Genomic DNA, 19474 nt, shown 5'->3' with positions numbered 1-19474 from the left:
AACAATGAGGGTGGGAAGGGTGCAGAATGTACTCTGGGAGGAGTACTTCAGTGTCCATCACCAAGAGTGGCTCAGTAGCACCATTACTGACCAAGCTGCTGAGTCTTAAAGGACATAACTGTAAGACTGAGTCTGTGGCAGGTGGTGAGGAAACCAACAAAAGGGAAAAACATTTGACCTCCTCACCAATGCTACACAAATATCAAACATGTCTACCACTCTATCACCTGCCCACACTTTGGCAAATCAGACCACAAGGCTGTGCTTCTACTCCCAGCTTACAAGCAAAAACTGAAGCGGAGAATCCATCAAAGAGAGTCATGCAATGTTGGTCTGAGGAATCGAGTGATCTCCTACGGGGCTGCTTGAATTCAGTGGACTGGTCAGTATTTAAAAACTCTGCGACCAGCCACTACAGTAACTGACTTCATTAGTAAGTGTGTAGAAGACTGTGTGCCAAAGAAGCAAATCCGTGAGTTCCCCAATCGGAAACCATGGATGAACAGAGATATCCACTGCTTGCTGAAGTCCAGGTCTGAGGCGTTCAAGTCAGGCGACATTGACCTATACAAGAAAGCCAGATACGATCTAAGGAGATCCATCAAAGATGCCAAAAGACAATACTGGACCAAGTTAGAGTCCCAGGCTAGCCACACTGACACCCGCCGACTATGGCAAGGTCTGCAAGACATAACAGGCTACAAGATGAAGGCATGTAAAATCGCCGGCTCCAACGCACCTGTCCCTGATGAGCTCAATGCATTCTACGCCTGTTTTTAGCAAGAGATCAGCGAGAGCATGTCCTCCACCCTGGAAGCCCTGGATGAACCTGTATCTGGGGTCACCATTGCAGGTGTCAGAGCAGCTTTCTTGAAGGTCAACCCACAGAAAGCAACTGGCCCGGATGGGGTACCTGGACGTGCACTCAAATCCTGCGCGGATCAGCTGGCGGAGGTATTCACAGACACCTTCAACCTCTCTTTACAACAATCTGAGGTCCCTATCTGCTTCAAGAAGGCGACCATCATCCCAGTACCTAAGAAAAACTAAGCAGCGTGCTTTAATGACTATTGGCCAGTGGCTCTGACATCCATCATTATGAAATGCTTCGAAAGGTTAGTCATGGCATGAATCAGTTCCAGCCTCCCGGACTACCTGGATCCACTATAGTTTGCCTACCGCCGCAACTGGTCCACAGCAGACGCCATTTCCCTGGCCCTGCACTCAACCCTGGAACACCTAGGTAACAAGGACACCTATATCAGACTTCTATTTATTGACTACAGCTCAGCCTTCAACACTATTATTCCCACAAAACTCAGCTCCAAACTCTGTGGCCTGTGCCTCAGCACCTCCCTCTGCGACTGGATCCTGAACTTCATAACTCACAGACCACAATCAGTAAGGATAGGCAACAACACCTCGACGATCATCCTCAGCACCGGTGCCCCACAAGGCTATGTTCTCAGCTCCCTACTATACTCCTTATACACCAATGACTGTGTGGCCAAATTCACCTCCAATTCAATTTTCAAGTTTGCTGACGACACCATGTCAACAAAACGAAGGAGATTGTCATTGACTTCAGGAAGCGTAAAGGAGAACATGCCCCTGTCTATATCAATGGGAATGAAGTAGAAAGAGTCGAGAGCTTCAAGTTTAGGTGTCCAGATCACCAACAATCTGTCCTGGTTCCCCCATGCTGACATAGTTAAGAAAGCCCACCAATGCCTCTACTTTCTCAGAATTCTAAGGAAATTTGGCATGTTAGCTATGACTCTCACCAACTTTTACAGATGCACCATAGAAAGCATTCTTTCTGGTTATATCACAGCTTGGTATGGCTCCTGCTCTGCCCAAGACCGCAAGGAACTACAAAAGGTCGTGAATGTAGCCCAATCCATCACGTAAACCAGCCTTCCATCCATAGACTCTGTCTACACTTCCCGCTGCCTTGGTAAAGCAGCCAGCACAATTAAGGACCCTATGCACCTTGGACATTCTCTCTTCCACCTCCTTCTGTCGAGAAAAAGATACAAAAGTCTGAGGTCACGTGCCAACCCGACTCAAGAACAGCTTCTTCCCTGTTGCTGTCAGATTTTTGAATGGACTTACCTTGCATTAAGTTGATTTTTCTCTACATCCTAGCTATGACTGTAACACTACATTCTGCACTGTCTCATTTCCTTCTCTATGAATGGTATGTTTTGAATGTATAGCACGCAAGAAACAATACTTTTCACTGTGTTAATACCTGTGACAATAAATCAAATCAATCTGCCTGTCTCAGATACATCTGTCCATGACAGTATCGAAAGGAGTGACCACCAAACGAAATAGTGTCCTCACATTGAGATACCCTCCATCATGTTGTCTGGCACTTACACCGCACAAAATGGGATAGATTTCAAACAGGTTTAACAACTCCAGACTGGCAACCATGAGGTGCTGTGGCCTTTAGCGGCAGCAGAATTGTGTACAACCACAACCTGTAACTTGGCCCATGCATTCCCCACTCTACCATTAACACCAAGCCAGTGGACCAATCCTGGTTCAATGAAGACTGCAGGAGGGAATACCAGGCGCAACACCAATCATAACTAAAATTGAGATGTCACACTGTTGAAGCTACAGCACGGAACTAGCGTGCCAAACAGCATAAGTCGAAAGTGTAAGACAGAGCTAAGTGATTCCACAACCAACAATCGGGCCTAAGCTCTGTAGTCCTGCCACATCCAGTCATGAATGATGGGGGGGCAATTCAGCAATTCACTGGAGAACGACGCTCCACAAATACACCCTCCTCAATGATGGGGAGAGCCGAGCACGTCAGTGCAAAAGATGAGGCTGGCGAATTTGCAGAAATTTTCAAGCAGAAGTGCCAGGGGCATGATCCAACTTGGCTTACTCCAGGTGCCAGTCTTCTGCCAATTCACTTCACTCCATATGATATTAGGAAATGGGTGAAGACAGTGGATATGGGTTCTGATATTCTGGCAGTAGTACTGAAGATTTGTGCTCCAGAACTTGTTACAGCACTGGCATACACCTGGCAATGTGTAAAATTGTGCAGGTACCTCCTGTGTACACAAACAGAAGAAACCTAACCTGCCAATTACCACCCTATTGGTATACTCTTCAATCATCAGTAAAGTGATGGATGGGATTATTAACAGTGCTATCAACAAACACTTAGCAATAACTTGCTTACTGACATTCAGTTTGATTTCAGCCAGGGCCACTCAGCTCCTGACCTCATTACAGCCTTGGTTCAAACATGGAGAGAAGAGCTGAATCTAGAGCTGAGGTGAATGATAGCCCTTGACATCATGGCAGCATTTGACCAAATGTGAAATCAAGGAGCCCCAGCAAAACTGGTGTCAGTGAGAATCAGGAAAAGTCTCTGCTGGTTGGAGTCACACCTCGCTCAAAGGAAGATGGTTACAGTTATTGGAGGTCAATCATCTCAGTTCCAGGACATTATTGCAGAGGTTCCTGAGGTAATGTCCTCGGCCCTACCATCCTCAACTGCTCCATCAATGACTTTCCTTCCATCATAAGGTCAGAAGTGGGGATGTTCACTGATTACTCAATGTTCAGCACTGTTCACGACTCCGCGATTACTGTAAATGCAGCAGGACCTGGGCACTATTTAGGCTTGGGCTCATAAGTGGCATGTAACTTTTGCACACAAAAGTGTAAGGGAATGACCATCTCCAACAAGAGAGAATGTAACCATAATCCCTTGAATTTGGCTGGTGTTATCACCTCTGAATCCCCTGCTTCAACATCATGGAGGTTACCATTTACCAGAAATTGAACTGGACTAGCGATATAAAAACTATGACTATGAGAGCAGGTTAGAGGCCTGTCCACCATCTACAAGGCGCAATCAAGAGTGTGCTTGAATACTCTCCACTTGTCTGGAAGGGTGCAGCTCCAACAATACTCAAACCTTGACACCATCCGGAACAAATCGGTCCACTTCATTGGCACCCCATCCATAAGCATCCACCCACTGGATTGGAGGATAGCTAATGTGGTCCCGTTATTTAAGAAGGGTAGGAAGGATAACCCGGGAAATTATAGGCCGGTGAGCTTGACGTCCGTGGTCGGGAAGTTGTGGGAGAGGATTCTTAGAGATAGGATGTATGCGCATTTAGAAAGGAATAAACTCATTAACGATAGTCAGCATGGTTTTGTGAGAGGGAGGTCATGCCTCACTAACCTGGTGGAGTTTTTTGAAGAAGTGACTAGAATGGTTGACGAGGGAAGGGCCGTGGATGTCGTCTATATGGACTTTAGTAAAGCGTTTGACAAAGTCCCTCATGGTAGGTTGGTGCAAAAGGTTGGATCTCATGGGATAAAGGGGGAGGTGGCTAGATGGGTGGAGAACTGGCTTGGTCACAGAAGACAGAGGGTGGTAGTGCAAGGGTCTTTTTCCGGCTGGATGCCTGTGACTAATGGTGTTCCGCAGGGCTCTGTACTGGGACCTCTGCTGTTTGTGATTTATATAAACGATCTGGAAGAAGGTGTAACTGGGGTGATCAGTAATTTTGCGGACGACAAGAAAATGGCTGGACTTGCAGATAGTGAGGAACATTGTCAGAGGCTACAGAAGGATAGAGATAGGCTGGAAATTTGGGCAAAGAAATGGCAGATGGAGTTCAATTCAGATAAATGTGAAGTGATGCATTTTGGTAGAACTAACGTAGGGGGGAGCTATACGATAAATGGCAGAACCATAAAGGGTGTAGATACGTAGAGGGACCTGGGTGTGCAAGTCCACAGATCCTTGAGGGTGACGTCACAGGTGGAGAAGGTAGTGAATAAGGCATATGGCATGCTTGCCTTTATAGGACGGGGCATAGAGTATAAAAGTTGGGGTCTGATGTTGCAGTTGTATAGAACGTTGGTTCGGCCGCATTTGGAATACTGCGCCCAGTTCTGGTCGCCACACTACCAGAAGGACGTGGAGGCTTTAGAGAGAGTGCAGAGGAGGTTTACCAGGATGTTGCCTGGTATGGAAGGGCTTAGTTATGAGGAGAGATTGGGTAAACTGTGGTTGTTCTCACTGGAAAGACGGAGGATGAGGGGTGACCTAATAGAGATGTATAAAATTATGAAAGGCATAGATAGGGTGAAAGGTGGGAAGCTTTTTCCCAGGTCGGTGGTGACCTGGGGTCATAGGTTCAAGGTGAGGGGGGGGAGGTTTAACACTGATATCAGAAGGACGTATTTTACACAGAGGGTGGTGGGGGCCTGGAATGCGCTGCCGGGCAAGGTGGTGGAGGCAGAAACACTGGGAACGTTTAAGACTTATCTAGATAGCCACATGAACGGAGTGAGAATGGAGGGATATAAAAGAATTGTCTAGTTTGGACCAGGGAGCGGCGCGCAGGCTTGGAGGGCCAAAGGGCCTGTTCCTGTGCTGTATTGTTCTTTGTTCTCTGCACCTCCAGTGCACAGTGGCAGCAGCGTGTACCAGATACAAGATGCACTGCAGGAACTTGTCAAAGCTCCTTCGTCAGCACCTTTCAAATCCACGACTGCCATCTAGAAGCACAATGGCAGCAGACACATGGGAGCACCACGACCTGGAAATTCCTTCCCAAGCCTTCACCATCCTGACTTGGAAATATATCGCCATTTCTGCAGCGTGACTGGATCAAAATTCTGGAACTCCCTACCAGCACTGCGGGTGTATCTGCGCCACAAAGGTTGCAGTAGTTCAAGAAGGTAGCTCACTACCACCAGGCATGGGCAATAAATGCTGGCCTAGCCAGTGATGTCCACGTTCCATTAATATTCTAAGAGAAAAACTCTTTCCTGTCTCCTTTTCCTTCAATCTTTAGATTTCTTAGTTTAAACCCAGCTATGTTAAGTTGGGAGAGGATTGAAGGTTTGGGGGGGGGGTGTCAAATATCTGTCATGGGCATTTGGCAACCATCTAATGAGCAGTATTGACAATCAAACATTTTAAGCTCTCCTGCAAAGTCAGTGGAGGTGGAAGAAGGTTTTTTTTTTAACAGTTCCACGCGAAATAGCTTAAAAGATAAGACGATAGATGAGCAGTGTCAAACATTTAAGGAGATGCTTCATAACTCTAAAGATCATCTCCATGAAAAAGAAAGCCTACAAGAAGGATGAGTCATCTGTAGCTAACCAAAGAAGTTAAAGGTGGTATCACATTGAAAGAAAAGATGTACAATTCTGGACATATTTGTGGTCAGCCAAGTGATTGGGAATATTTTAGAAACCGCAAAAGGATGACAAAAAAATTAATGAGGAGAGAGAACTTAGAATGAAAATAAAGAGCAAGAACTAAACAATGAGCAGCAAAAGCTTTTACAAGTGTATAAAAAGGAAGAGAGTAGCTAAAGTAAAACTTTGGTCTCTTGGAGATGGAGATTGGGGAATTAATTATGGAAAACAAGGAAATGGCGGAGGCTAAGCAAGCTGTGTTCTTGATCAAGATATTTTAACTCATTGTGAAAATGTAGAAATAGGGGTTGCAGTTTCAGAATAAGGGGTGCCCATTTAAGGCAGAAATTTATTCTCCTCTAAGGTCATTAATCTTTGGTATTCTCTGCCTCAGAGACCAGCTGAGGCTAGATCATCAACTATATTCAGTGGTATTTTTAAAAATGTATTCTTTGAAGCAAAGCAGATGTCACTGGTAAGACTAACATTTGTTGCCCATCCCTAATTGCCCTTGAACTGAGTGGCCATTTCAGGGAGAAATAACAGCTGCAATTGCTGTGGATCTGGAATTGCATGTAGGCTAGACCAGGTAAGGATGACAGATTTTTAAAAAAGATTCCCTTCTCTAGAGGAGGCACGGTGGCACAATGGTTGTGACAGTAATTTTAAAAAATCTAAAGGAACAATTGATAGTTTCATGGATACCATTACTGAGACTAGCTTTATATCCCAGGTTTCTTGATTGGATTTAAATTCCACCAGCAGTCCTGGTGGGATTTGAACCCGTGTCCCGAAGGCCTGTGGATTACTAATTCAGTAGCTATACCACTACCTCCCCATAATGTCAAACATTTAATAGCTCAAAATAGACATTTACATAAAATATATTAGTGAATGGCTTCTCACAGGTTTTTATATATAAGGTGTCCTGTCCGATCTAAAGCTAACCTTCCAACCTTATACTCAACCCATACACTCGTTTTGTATGGAGTCTTTAATCTCACAAAACACCTTAATATCCAAAATCAACACGGCTGACTTTTATTTTTGTGAATTTTTCCAGTCCATACTTTTAATTAGGCTTTTTACTCTTATGTGAGGAATAAAAGAATGACCAGGGTGAGGGTAGGGTCGGTCAAGGACAGTAGTGGGAACTTGTGTATGGAGTCAGTAGAGATAGGCGAGGTGATGAATGAATACTTTTCTTCAGTGTTCACCAAGGAGAGGGGCCATGTTTTTGAGGAAGACAAGGTGTTACAGGCTAATAGGCTGGAGGAAATAGATGTTCGGAGGGAGGATGCCCTGGCAGTTTTGAATAAACTGAAGGTCGATAAGTCCCCTGGGCCTGATGAAATATATCCTAGGATTCTTTGGGAGGCAAGGGATGAGATTGCAGAGCCTTTGGCTTTGATCTTTGGGTCCTCACTGTCCACGGGGATAGTGCCAGAGGACTGGAGAATGGCGAATGTTGTTCCTCTGTTTAAGAAAGGGAATAGAAATGACCCTGGTAATTATAGACCGGTTAGTCTTACTTCGGTGGTTGGTAAGTTGATGGAAAAGGTCCTTAGGGATGGAATTTACGACCATTTAGAAAGATGCGGATTAATCCGGGATAGTCAGCACGGATTCGTGAAGGGCAAGTCGTGCCTCACAAATATGATTGAATTTTTTGAGGAGGTAACTAAGTGTGTTGATGAAGGTAGGGCAGTTGATGTCATATACATGGATTTTAGTAAGGCGTTTGATAAGGTCCCCCATGGTCGGCTTATGATTAAAGTAAGGAGGTGTGGGATAGAGGGAAAGTTGGCCGATTGGATAGGTAACTGGCTATCTGATCGAAGAGAGGGTGGTGGTGGATGGAAAATTTTCGGATTGGAGGCAGGTTGCTAGCGGAGTGCCACAGGGATCAGTGCTTGGTCCTCTGCTCTTTGTGATTTTTATTAATGACTTAGAGGAGGGGGCTGAAGGGTGGATCAGTAAATTTGCTGATGACACCAAGATTGGTGGAGTAGTGGATGAGGTGGAAGGCTGTTGTAGGCTGCAAAGAGACATAGATAGGATGCAAAGCTGGGCTGAAAAATGGCAGATGGAGTTTAACCCTGATAAATGTGAGGTGATTCATTTTGGTAGGACTAATTTAAATGTGGATTACAGGGTCAAAGGTAGGGTTCTGACGACTGTGGAGGAACAGAGAGATCTTGGTGTCCATATCCACAGATCTCTAAAGGTTGCCACTCAAGTGGATAGAGCTGTGAAGAAGGCCTATAGTGTGTTAGCTTTTATTAACAGGGGGTTGGAGTTTAAGAGCCGTGGGGTTATGCTGCAACTGTACAGGACCTTGGTGAGACCACATTTGGAATATTGTGTGCAGTTCTGGTCACCTCACTATAAGAAGGATGTGGAAGCGCTGGAAAGAGTGCAGAGGAGATTTACCAGGATGCTGCCTGGTTTGGAGGGTAGGTCTTATGAGGAAAGGTTGAGGGAGCTCGGGCTGTTCTCTCTGGAGCGGAGGAGGCTGAGGGGAGACTTAATAGAGGTTTATAAAATGATGAAGGGGATAGATAGAGTGAACGTTCAAAGACTATTTCCTCAAGTGGATGGAGCTATTACAAGGGGGCATAACTATAGGGTTCATGGTGGGAGACTCTATTAAGTCTCCCCTCAGCCTCCTCCGCTCCATAGAGAACAGCCCTAGCTCCCTCAACCTTTCCTCATAAGACCTACCCTACAAACCAGGCAGCATCCTGGTAAATCTCCTCTGCACTCTTTCCAGCGCTTCCACATCCTTCTTATAGTGAGGTGACCAGAACTGCACACAATATTCCAAATGTGGTCTCACCAAGGTCCTGTACAGTTGCAGCATAACACCACAGCTCTTAAACTCCAACCCCCTGTTAATAAAAGCTAACACACTATAGGCCTTCTTCACAGCTGTATCCACTTGAGTGGCAACCTTCAGAGATCTGTGGATATGGACCCCAACATCTCTCTGTTCCTCCACAGTCTTCAGAATGCTACCTTTGACCCCGTAATCCACATTTAAATTTGTCCTACCAAAATGAATCACCTCTCAGTTATCAGGGTTAAACTCCATTTGCCATTTTTCAGCCCAGCTTTGCATCCTATCTATGTCTCTGCAGTCTACAACAGCCCTCCACCTCATCCACTACTCCACCAATCTTGGTGTCATCAGCCAATTTACTGATCCACCCTTCAGCCCCCTCCTCTAAGTCATTAATAAAAATCACAAAGAGCAGAGGACCAAGCACTGATCCCTGTGGCACTCCGCTAGCAACCTGCCTCCAGTCCGAGAATTTTCCATCCACCAGCACCCTCTGTCTTCGATCAGATAGTAAGAAGTCTCACAACACCAGGTTAAAGTCCAACAGGTTTATTTGGTAGCAAATACCATAAGCTTTCAGAGCGCTGTTCCTTCGTCAGATGGAGTGGAAATGTGCTCTCAAACAGTGCACAGAGACACTAAATCAAGTTACAGAATACTTCGATCAGATAGCCAGTTACCTATCCAATCGGCCAACTTTCCCTGTATCCCACACCTCCTTACTTTCATCGTAAGCCGACCATGGGGGACCTTATCAAACGCCTTACTAAAATCCATGTATATGACATCAACTGCCCTTCCTTCATCAACACACTTAGTTACCTCCTCAAAAAATTCAATCAAATTTGTGAGGCACAACTTGCCCTTCACGAATCCGTGCTGACTATCCCAGATTAATCCGCATGTTTCTAAATGGTCGTAAATCCCATCCCTAAGGACCTTTTCCATCAACTTACCAACCACCGAAGTAGGACTAACCAGCCTATAATTACCAGGGTCATTTCTGTTCCCTTTCTTAAACAGAGGAACAACATTCTCCAGTCCTCTGGTACCATCCCCGTGGACAGTGAGGACCCAAAGATCAAAGCCAAAGGCTCTGCAATCTCATCCCTTGCTTCCCAAAGAATCCTAGGATATATTTCATCAGGCCCAGGGGACTTATCGACCTTCAGTTTATTCAAAACTGCTCGTACATCCTCCCTCCGAACATCTACTTCCTCCAGCCTATTAGCCTGTAACACCTTCTCTTCCTCAAAAACATGGTCCCTCTCCTTGGCAAACATTGAAGAAAAGTATTCATTCATCACCTCTCCTATCTCTACTGACTCCATACACAAGTTCCCACTACTGTCCTTGACCGGCCCTAACCTCACCCTGGTCATTCTTTTATTCCTCCCATAAGAGTAAAAAGCCTTGGGGTTTTTCTTGATTCGACCCACCAAGGACTTCTCATGCCCCCTCCTAGCTCTCCTAAGCCCCTTTTTCAGCTCATTCCTTGCTCACGTGTAACCCGGCACGGTAACGTGTAAGGGGCGGCACGGTAGCACAGTGGTTAGCACTGCTGCTTCACAGCTCCAGGGTCCTGGGTTCGATTCCCGACTCGGGTCACTGTCTGTGTGGAGTTTGCACATTCTCCTTGTGTCTGCGTGGGTTTCCTCCGGGTACTCCGGTTTCCTCCCACAGTCCAAAGATGTGCGGGTTAGGTTGATTGGCCAGGTTAAAAAAAATTGCCCCTTAGAGTCCTGAGATGCGTAGGTTAGAGGGATTAGCGGGTAAAATATGTGGGGGTAGGGCCTGGGTGGGATTGTGGTCGGTGCAGACTCGATGGGCCGAATGGCCTCCTTCTGCACTGTAGGGATTCTATGATTCTATGATAACCCTCAATCAAGCCATCTGAACCTTGTTTCCTCATTCCTACATAAGCTTCCCTCTGCCTTTTTACAAGACATTCCACCTCTTTTGTGAACCATGGTTCCCTCACTCAGCCATTTCCTGCCTGCCTGACAGGGACATACCTATCAAGGACACAGTATTTGTTCCTTGAAAAAGTTCCACTTTTCATTAGTGCCTTTCCCTGACAGTTTCTGTTCCCATCTTATGCCCCCTAATTCTTGCCTAATTGCATCATAATTACCTCTCCCCCAATTATAAACTTTGCCCTGCCGTCCGGCCCTATCCCTCTCCATTGCAATAACAAAAGACACCGAATTGTGGTCACTATCTCCAAAGTGCTCTCCCACAACCAAATCTAACACTTGGCCCGGTTCATTTCCCAGTACCAAATCCAAATCCTCTTTTGTGCTCTGATCCTTATTTTCTGCACACCTTTCTTCTCTCTGCACCCCATCCAACCATTGGGAACAGAACCTTCAGCGATCTCTGAAGCTCCATCCTGAAAACACCTTCCACCCCTCATCATTTTCAAAAGCCGTAAAATCTCTTCCATTGAGCTTTTGTTCACCACCTAACTCCAACAAAAATGATGTGTTCATTTTTTCTTCCTCTCTGAACAATCTCAGCTCTTTTTCTACAGCAAGTTAAAATTTCGTGTGCCGCCCAATTCTGTAGTGAGCAGAAATTGTTTTTTTGCATACAGAGAAGGCGTTGATTATACATGTGGGGCAACACAGTGACATGTTACCACTTTAGGTAACTGATTACTTGGCACCTGATTACTTAACACACACCTACTATTAGAATAAAGGACATTTAAAGAACGTAAGAACTAGGAACAGGAGTAGGCCATCTGGCCCCTTGAGCCTGCTCCGCCATTCAATAAGATCATGGCTGATCTTCCCATGGACTCAGCTCCACTTACCCGCCCGCTCACCATAACCCTTAATTCCTTTACTGTTCAAAAATCTCTCTGTCTTTGCCTTAAAAACATTCAATGAGGTAGCCTCAACTGCCTTACTGGGCAGGGAATTCCACAACCCTTTGAGTAAAGAAGTTCCTCCTCAACTCAGTTCTAAATCTCCTCCCCCTTATTTTGAGGCTATACCCTCTAGTTCTAGTTTCACCCGCCAGTGAAAGCAACTTCCCTGCTTCTATCTTATCTATTCCCTTGATAATTTTATGTTTCTGTAAGATCCCCCCTCATTCTTCTCAATTCCAATGAGTATAATCCCAGTCTACTCGGTCTTTCCTTGTAAGCCAACGCTTTCAACTCTGGAATAAACCTAATGAATCTCCTGTGCACCCACTCCAGTGCCAGTATATACCTTCTCAAGTAAGCAGACCAAAACTGTACACAGTGCTCCAGGTATGGCCTCACCAACAACTTATATAGCTGCAACATAACCTCCCTATTTTTAAACTCCATTCCTCTAGCAATGAAGGATAAAATTCCATTTGCCGCCTTAATTACCTGCTACATCTTTTTGTGATTCATGCACAAGGACACCCAGGCCCCTCTACACAGCAGCACGCTACAATTTTTTACCATTTAAATAATAGTCCATTTTGCCGTTGTTCCTACCAAAATGGATGATCTCACATTTACCAACATTGTACTCCATCTACCAGACCCTTGCCCACTCATTTAGACTATCTATATCCCTTTGCAGACTTTGTGTCCTCTGCACGCTTTGCTCTACTACTCATCTTAGTGTCATCTGCGACACACTGCACTTGGTCCCAACTCCAAATCATCTATGTAAATTGTAAACAATTGCAGCCCAACACTGATCCCTGAACCACTAGTCACTGCCAATCATTAAAACACCCATTTGCCCCCACTCTTTGCTTCTGTTAGTTAACCAATCCTCTGTCCATGCTAATACATTACCCATGATGCCGTGCACCTTTATCTTATGCAACAGCCTTTTGTGCGGCACCTTGTCGAATGCCTGCTGGAAATCCAGATGCACCACATACACCAGTTCCCCGTTCTCCACCACACTCAATGTCCTCAAAGAATTCCACTAAATTAGTTAAACATGACCTGTCTTTCATGAACCCATGCTGCGTCTTCCCAATGGGGCAATTTCTATCCAGATGTCTCACTATTTCTTTCTTGATAGATTCAAGCATTTTCCCCACTACGGAAGTTAAGCTAACTAGCCAATCGTTACCCGCCTTTTGTCGCAGTGGCTTCACTTTTGCTGTTTTCCAATCTGCGGGAACCACCCCAGAGTCCAGCGGATTTTGGTAAATTAACACGAGTGCATTTGCTACTTCCCCCACCATTTCGTTTGGTACCCTGGGATGCATTCCATCAGGGCCAGGAGACTTGTCTACCTTTAGCCCTATTAGCCTGTCCAACACTACTACTTTATTGACAATCGTTTCCAAGTCCTCACCAGAAATAGCTGCCTTGTCATCAATTTTTGGCATGTTATTTGTGTCTTCCACTGTCAAGACTGACATAAAATACCTGTTCAATGCCTCAGCCAATTCCCATTATTAAATTCTCCTTCTCATCCTCTAAAGGACCAATGTTTACCTTAGCCACTCTTTTTCGTTTTATATATTTGTAGAAACTTTTGCTATCAGTTTTTATATTCTAAGCTAGTTTATTCTCATCTATTTTTTCTTTATTGCTTTTTTCACGGCTTTCTGTTGACCTTTAAAGATTTCCCAATCCTCTAATTTCCCACTAATCTTTGCCACTTGTATGCATTTTCTTTCAATTTGATGCCCTCCTTTATTTAGTTTTCCATGGCCGATTATCCCTTTTTCTACAGTCCTTCCTTACCACTGGTATATTCTTTTGCTGAGCTCTGTAAAAAGAAACAAAATCGCTTTGAAAGTCCTCCACTGTTCTTCAATTGCCCCACCATAAAGTATTTGCTCCCAGTCTACCTTAGCCAACTCCTCCCTCATCCCATTGTAGTCTCCTTTGTTTAAGCACAAGACATTGGTATTGGATTTTCCCTTCTCACGCTACATCTGTACATTAAATTCAACCATACTGTGATCGCTCCTTCCAAGAGAATCCCTTCTGTGAGATTGTTAATTATTCCTGTCTCATTACACAGGACCAGATCTAGGATAGCTTACTCCATCGTAGGTTCCATTACATACTATTTGAGGAAATTATCGTGGATACATTCTATGAACTCCTCAAAGCTGCCTTGACCAACCTGGTTTGACCAATTGACAGGATGACATCAGGGCGGTAGACAGAGATGATATTGGTCTATGGAGAAAAAGGTTGAATCCATTTGGACAGAAATTAGAAATATGAAGGAGAAAAAGTCACTGATAGGCGTAGTCTATAGGCCACCAAATAATAACAAGATTCCAATCCCCCATGATAATTGCCGTACCATTTTTACGTGCATCAGTTATTTCTTTGTTTATTGCTCGCCCCACAGTGATGTTATTATTTGGCGGCCTATAGATTACGTCCATCAGTGACTTTTTCTCCCTCCTATTTCTAATTTCTGCCCAAATGGATTCAACCTTTTTCTCCATAGACCAATATCATCTCTATCTACCGCCCTGATGTCATCCTTAGATATCAGAGCTACATCACCTCCCTTACCTTCCTGTCTGTCCCTCCGCACAGTCTGATACCCCTGGATATTTAACTCCCAGTTGTGACCACACTACAATCATGTCTCCGTATTGGCCACTAAATCGTACTCATTTGCGATGATTTGTACCGTTGACTCATCTACCTTGTTTCGGATGCTACGAGCATCTAGGTAAAGTGCCCTTATGCTACTGTTTATAACTTTTTGAATCCTAACACCTCCATTAATAACATCTGAGTTCTCCCTACTTTTAACCTTTTTTCATAAATTTCCATCTAGTTGAAACCTTCTCCCCACATGCCCCGCCCCCCCTTTCCTAGCCCCCAAACAGGTCCTCTTTTCGTGTCTTACCTATGTTATTTGTCCTAACATGGATCACAACAACTGGATCCTCCCCTCCCACTCCAGTATCCTTTCAAGGCGGTCAGAGACGTCCCTTGCACCGGGCAGGCACCATACCATGCAGGACTCTCAATCCGGCTTACGAAGGATGCTATCAATCCCCCTAATTATAGAGTCCCCTACAACTGCCACTTGTCTTTTTGCTCCCCCCTCTTGAATAGCGGGGGAATAAAGTCCCACCCAATGATGCAGTGGGCGGCTCGCTCATCCTCCTTACAACCCTCTTCCTCACCCACACAGGGAGCAAGTACCTCGTACCTGTTGGACAAGGTCAAGAGCTGAGGCTCCTCTGTTCCTGAATTCAGGATCCCTCTACCTGCCTCATTTGTAATCACACCCTGCTGTCCCTGACCACTGACCGAATTAGAGGTACTTAATCTACCGGGTGTGACCGCCTTCTGAAACAAAGTGCCCAGGTAACTGTCCCTCTCCCGGATGTGCCGCAGCATCTGAAGCTCAGGCTCTAGCTCATCGATTCTGAGCCAAAGTTCTTTGCGCAGCCAAAACTGCAGCTCACAATGGGATCTGCCAGCTCCCACGTCATACATCTACAGCACATCATCTGTCCAGCCATCTCTACTTAGTTTATTATTTTTGCAGTGTTCTTTTTTAAATTTAGTACAGATTTCCTACCAACCAATCAGGTCGCAGCTTTCCTGTGACGTCACTTTTCAGGGTTTTTTTCCAGTTGCAATGTACGCTCACAATGGAATCCCCGAGGTTAGTTTTCTACTCACTGTGCTGCTCTGCTCTACCCTCCGACTGCTCCCTGTAGACTAGGCCGCGGGTCCACGAGGTAAGTTAGTTTTAGGGCACTGAGCACAATAAAAAGCCAATAAATAACATCTAACTGTGGCATTTTATTTCAGACAGATACTGAACAAATGGCTAATGGTGATACTTACCTGGATGATGACGACGACGATGAGGACGAAGAGGATGATGATCCCGATTTCCGTGAAGATCTGATGTGGAGGGCACAGAAAGAGGAAGCAGAATATGATGATGATTTTTCTGAGTACGATCAGGAGCACATCAAATTCATTGACAACATGCTTATGGGTTCTGGAGCCTTTGGAAAGAAGATCTCTCTGCCTGCTTTCCCACCCAATGATGCAAGCTATGAATGGAAACCTCCCAAAAAATCTGCATCAGGAAATGGACATTCCTCCTCCGACGGTGATGAGTTTGACTACAGCTCATGGGATGCAATGTGTTACCTTGACCCGAGTAAAGCTACAGATGAAGATGATTTTGTGGTGGGATTCTGGAACCCATCTGAAGAGAATGGAGGCGTCGACACCGGCAAGCAATCCATCTCTTACGACCTGCACACTGAGCAATGCATAGCAGATAAGAGTATAGCTGATTGCGTAGAGGCTTTGCTGGGCTGCTATCTAACCAGCTGTGGTGAAAGAGCTGCCCAGCTTTTCCTCTGCTCATTGGGTTTGAAAGTCCTTCCAGCAGAGGAAAGGCTGGACGGACAACATAAGGGGTCGCCCGAGGACCAGTGCAGCTTTGATCCAAACATCCAGACAGGCACTGAAATTCCATCTTCGTCTACTTTGAAATTCTCTTCTTGCAAAGACCTAGAATATGGACATCTTCAGATTCCCCCGAGATGTATGTTTGATCACCCAGATGCTGACAGGACACTAGGCCACTTAATATCAGGCTATGAAAACTTTGAGAAGAAAATAAACTATAGTTTCAAGAACAAGGCCTATCTTTTACAGGCATTTACCCATGCCTCCTACCACTACAATACAATCACAGGTAAAGTCCTGCCATTTACTGTTCAAGTGCTTAGATCTGATAGTATCTGTGGAGAAAGAGTTCACGTTTCAGGGTGATGACACATAATTATGGGGGGCAGCCAGAAAGACTGGGAAGTAAAGCTAGAGATTATGACAGAGGAGGGTGGTAGAGAGGGGGATTTGTAATCGGAGAGAGTGAATGACAGATAATGGAAACGGGTCATTGGCAAATGAGTCTTTATTGTAGGTGACTGGAGTTTTTGATGTATTGAATTGGAAGATGTTGCTGAAATTGACACTTCTGGCCCAAAAAGCATTGGTAAAATATGTTGGGTTTAGGAGTGGGATAAAAAGGGAGGTGCATATATGGTCATTGTGATGGATAGGACATGGGAATCAAAGATCATCTTGCATTGGGACAACCATTTCATGAGGTTATGCAAGATGTAGTTCAGTCTGAGCAAGCTGCCAGTGGAAGTGGAGTCAGGGACAGGTATGTGAATTTTTTGGTGCACTGCTGTTTCAATGGGACAATGCCTTAGTTCATCTAGAATGCCAGTCTCCCAGCACAAATTCTATTGTAGAATTCAAGGGTAGCATTGGTGGGCAGAACTGGATGTCTTCAGCATTTGTGTTTAAAAACTCTGCTTATGGGACAACCTGCATGGGCCCCAGTTATGCCTGTTTTTTTTTGTGTGGGGTATGTGGAACAGTCCTTGTTCCAGTCTTATTCAGGCTCTCTCTCACAACTTTTTCTCCATTACATTGATGACTATATCGGTGTCACTTTGTTCTCATTTGGATCTGAAAAAACTTTTCAGTTTTTTTGTTTCTAATTTCTACTCCATATTTCACCTTCATATGATCTATCTCTGACACTTCCATTCCTTGACCTCTCGATCTCCATTTCTGGTGATACTGTCTGCCAATATTATTACAAACCCAGTGACCCCTATAGAACCATAGAAAATTACAGCTCAGAAACAGGCCTTTTGGCCCTTCTTGTCTGTGCCGAACCATTTTATGCCTAGTCCCACTGACCTGCACTTGGACCATATCCCTCCACACGCCTCTCATCCATGAACCCGTCCAAGTTTTTCTTAAATGTTAAAAGTGACCCCGCATTTACCACTTTATCCGGCAGCTCATTCCACACTCCCACCACTCTCTGCGTGAAGAAGCCCCCCCTAATATTCCCTTTAAACTTTTCTCCTTTCACCCTTAACCCATGCCCTCTGGTTTTTTCTCCCCCAGCCTCAGCGGAAAAAGCCTGCTTGCATTCACTCTATCTATACCCATCAAAATCTTATACACCTCTATCAAATCTCCCCTCAATCTTCTACGCTCCAGGGAATAAAGTCCCAACCTATTCAATCTCTCTCTGTAACTCAGCTTCTCAAGTCCTGGCAACATCCTTGTGAACCTTCTCTGCACTCTTTCAATCTTATTTACATCCTTCCTGTAACTAGGTGACCAAAACTGTACACAATACTCCAAATTCGGCCTCACCAATGCCTTATATAACCTTACCATAACACTCCAACTTTTATACTCGATACTCCGATTTATAAAGCTACCTCAGCTACAGCTCCTCTCACCCTCTCCCTGTTAAAAACTCCATCCCCGTTCTCCCAGTTTCTCCATCTCCACCACATCTGTTCCAATCAATGATGTCACCTAGCTATAACTGTAATATTAATTCTGTACTCTTGTTTCTTTCTCTATGAACGGTATGTTTTGTCTGTATAGTGCACAAGAAACAATACTTTTCACTATGCTAATACATGTGACAATAATAAATCAAATCAATTCAAACCTTTGATAACCGCGTTTCGGATATATCTATTAACTGAGGTTACCCTCCCCACTGTGTGGTTGACAGGGCACTCCACCGTGTCTGACTCCCCTCCCACACCTCTGCCCTCACTCCCTTCCAGAACCATGACTGGGTCCCACCGATCTTCACATTCAGAGGATCATCCGCTGCCATTTCTGTCAACTACAGCATGATGCCACCACTAACCCCCCTCCCTCCCTGCCCCCGGTCAGCATTCTGCAGGGACCATTCCATCCGTAACACCCTGTCTACTCCATCACCCACACCTTCCCGTGTAATCGCAGAAGGTGCAACACCTGCCCCTTTACCTCTCCTCACTGTCCACAGGCCCAAACACTCCTTTCAGATGATGCAGCATTTCACTTGCAGCTCTGTCAGCTTCGTCTACTGTATTCACTGCTCCCAATGCAGACTGGGTGACCGCAAGCATAACCCCAACCTTCTGGTCACTTGCCATTTCAACTCCACATCTTACATTCATGCCAATATGTCTGTCCTTGGCCTATTGCAATGCTCCAATGAAGCCCAACGCAACCTGGAAGAACAATGCTCCATCTTCCAATTAGGCACCTTACAACCTTTGTATTCAACATTGAGTTCAACAACATTAGACTGTGAACTTTCCTTTCCATCTTGACTCCCCCTTTGTTTTCTGCTATTTTGTTCCTCTGGCTTGTCCCAACCCGACCCCACTCCTTTCGCACATGATTACTGTCCCTTCAGTTTGGCTGCACTGAGCCCTGCTCTTCTGTTAATACATTTTGCTATCTATTAACACTCTTCAGTCCCTAATGGTACCATTAACAGCTACTTCATCTCATGTCCATGACATAGACTCATGGAGGTTTACAGCATGGAAACAGGCCCAACTTGTCCATGCCACCATTTTTTTTTTAAACCCCTAAGCTAATCCCAATTGCCCGCATTTGGCTCATATCCCTCTATACTCATC

The 19474-nt window shown here is 45.0% G+C and overlaps 1 protein-coding gene across 1 annotated transcript in view; it reads left to right on the top strand.

Moving 5' to 3' along the window:
• The window catches only part of dicer1 (dicer 1, ribonuclease type III), a 132850-nt gene that overhangs the window by 98980 nt on the left and 14396 nt on the right, over nt 1-19474 (top strand). The window contains exon 25 of the mRNA XM_078234498.1: nt 15798-16704. Within this exon, the coding sequence (XP_078090624.1) occupies nt 15798-16704 (907 nt within the window). The remainder of the gene's footprint in view (nt 1-15797; nt 16705-19474) is intronic.

Source organism: Mustelus asterias, chromosome 18, assembly GCF_964213995.1.
Source record: "Mustelus asterias chromosome 18, sMusAst1.hap1.1, whole genome shotgun sequence".
Classification (NCBI taxonomy): domain Eukaryota; kingdom Metazoa; phylum Chordata; class Chondrichthyes; order Carcharhiniformes; family Triakidae; genus Mustelus; species Mustelus asterias.
Note: the sequence above shows the minus strand (reverse complement) of the source record. Positions and strands in the feature narration are given on the sequence as shown.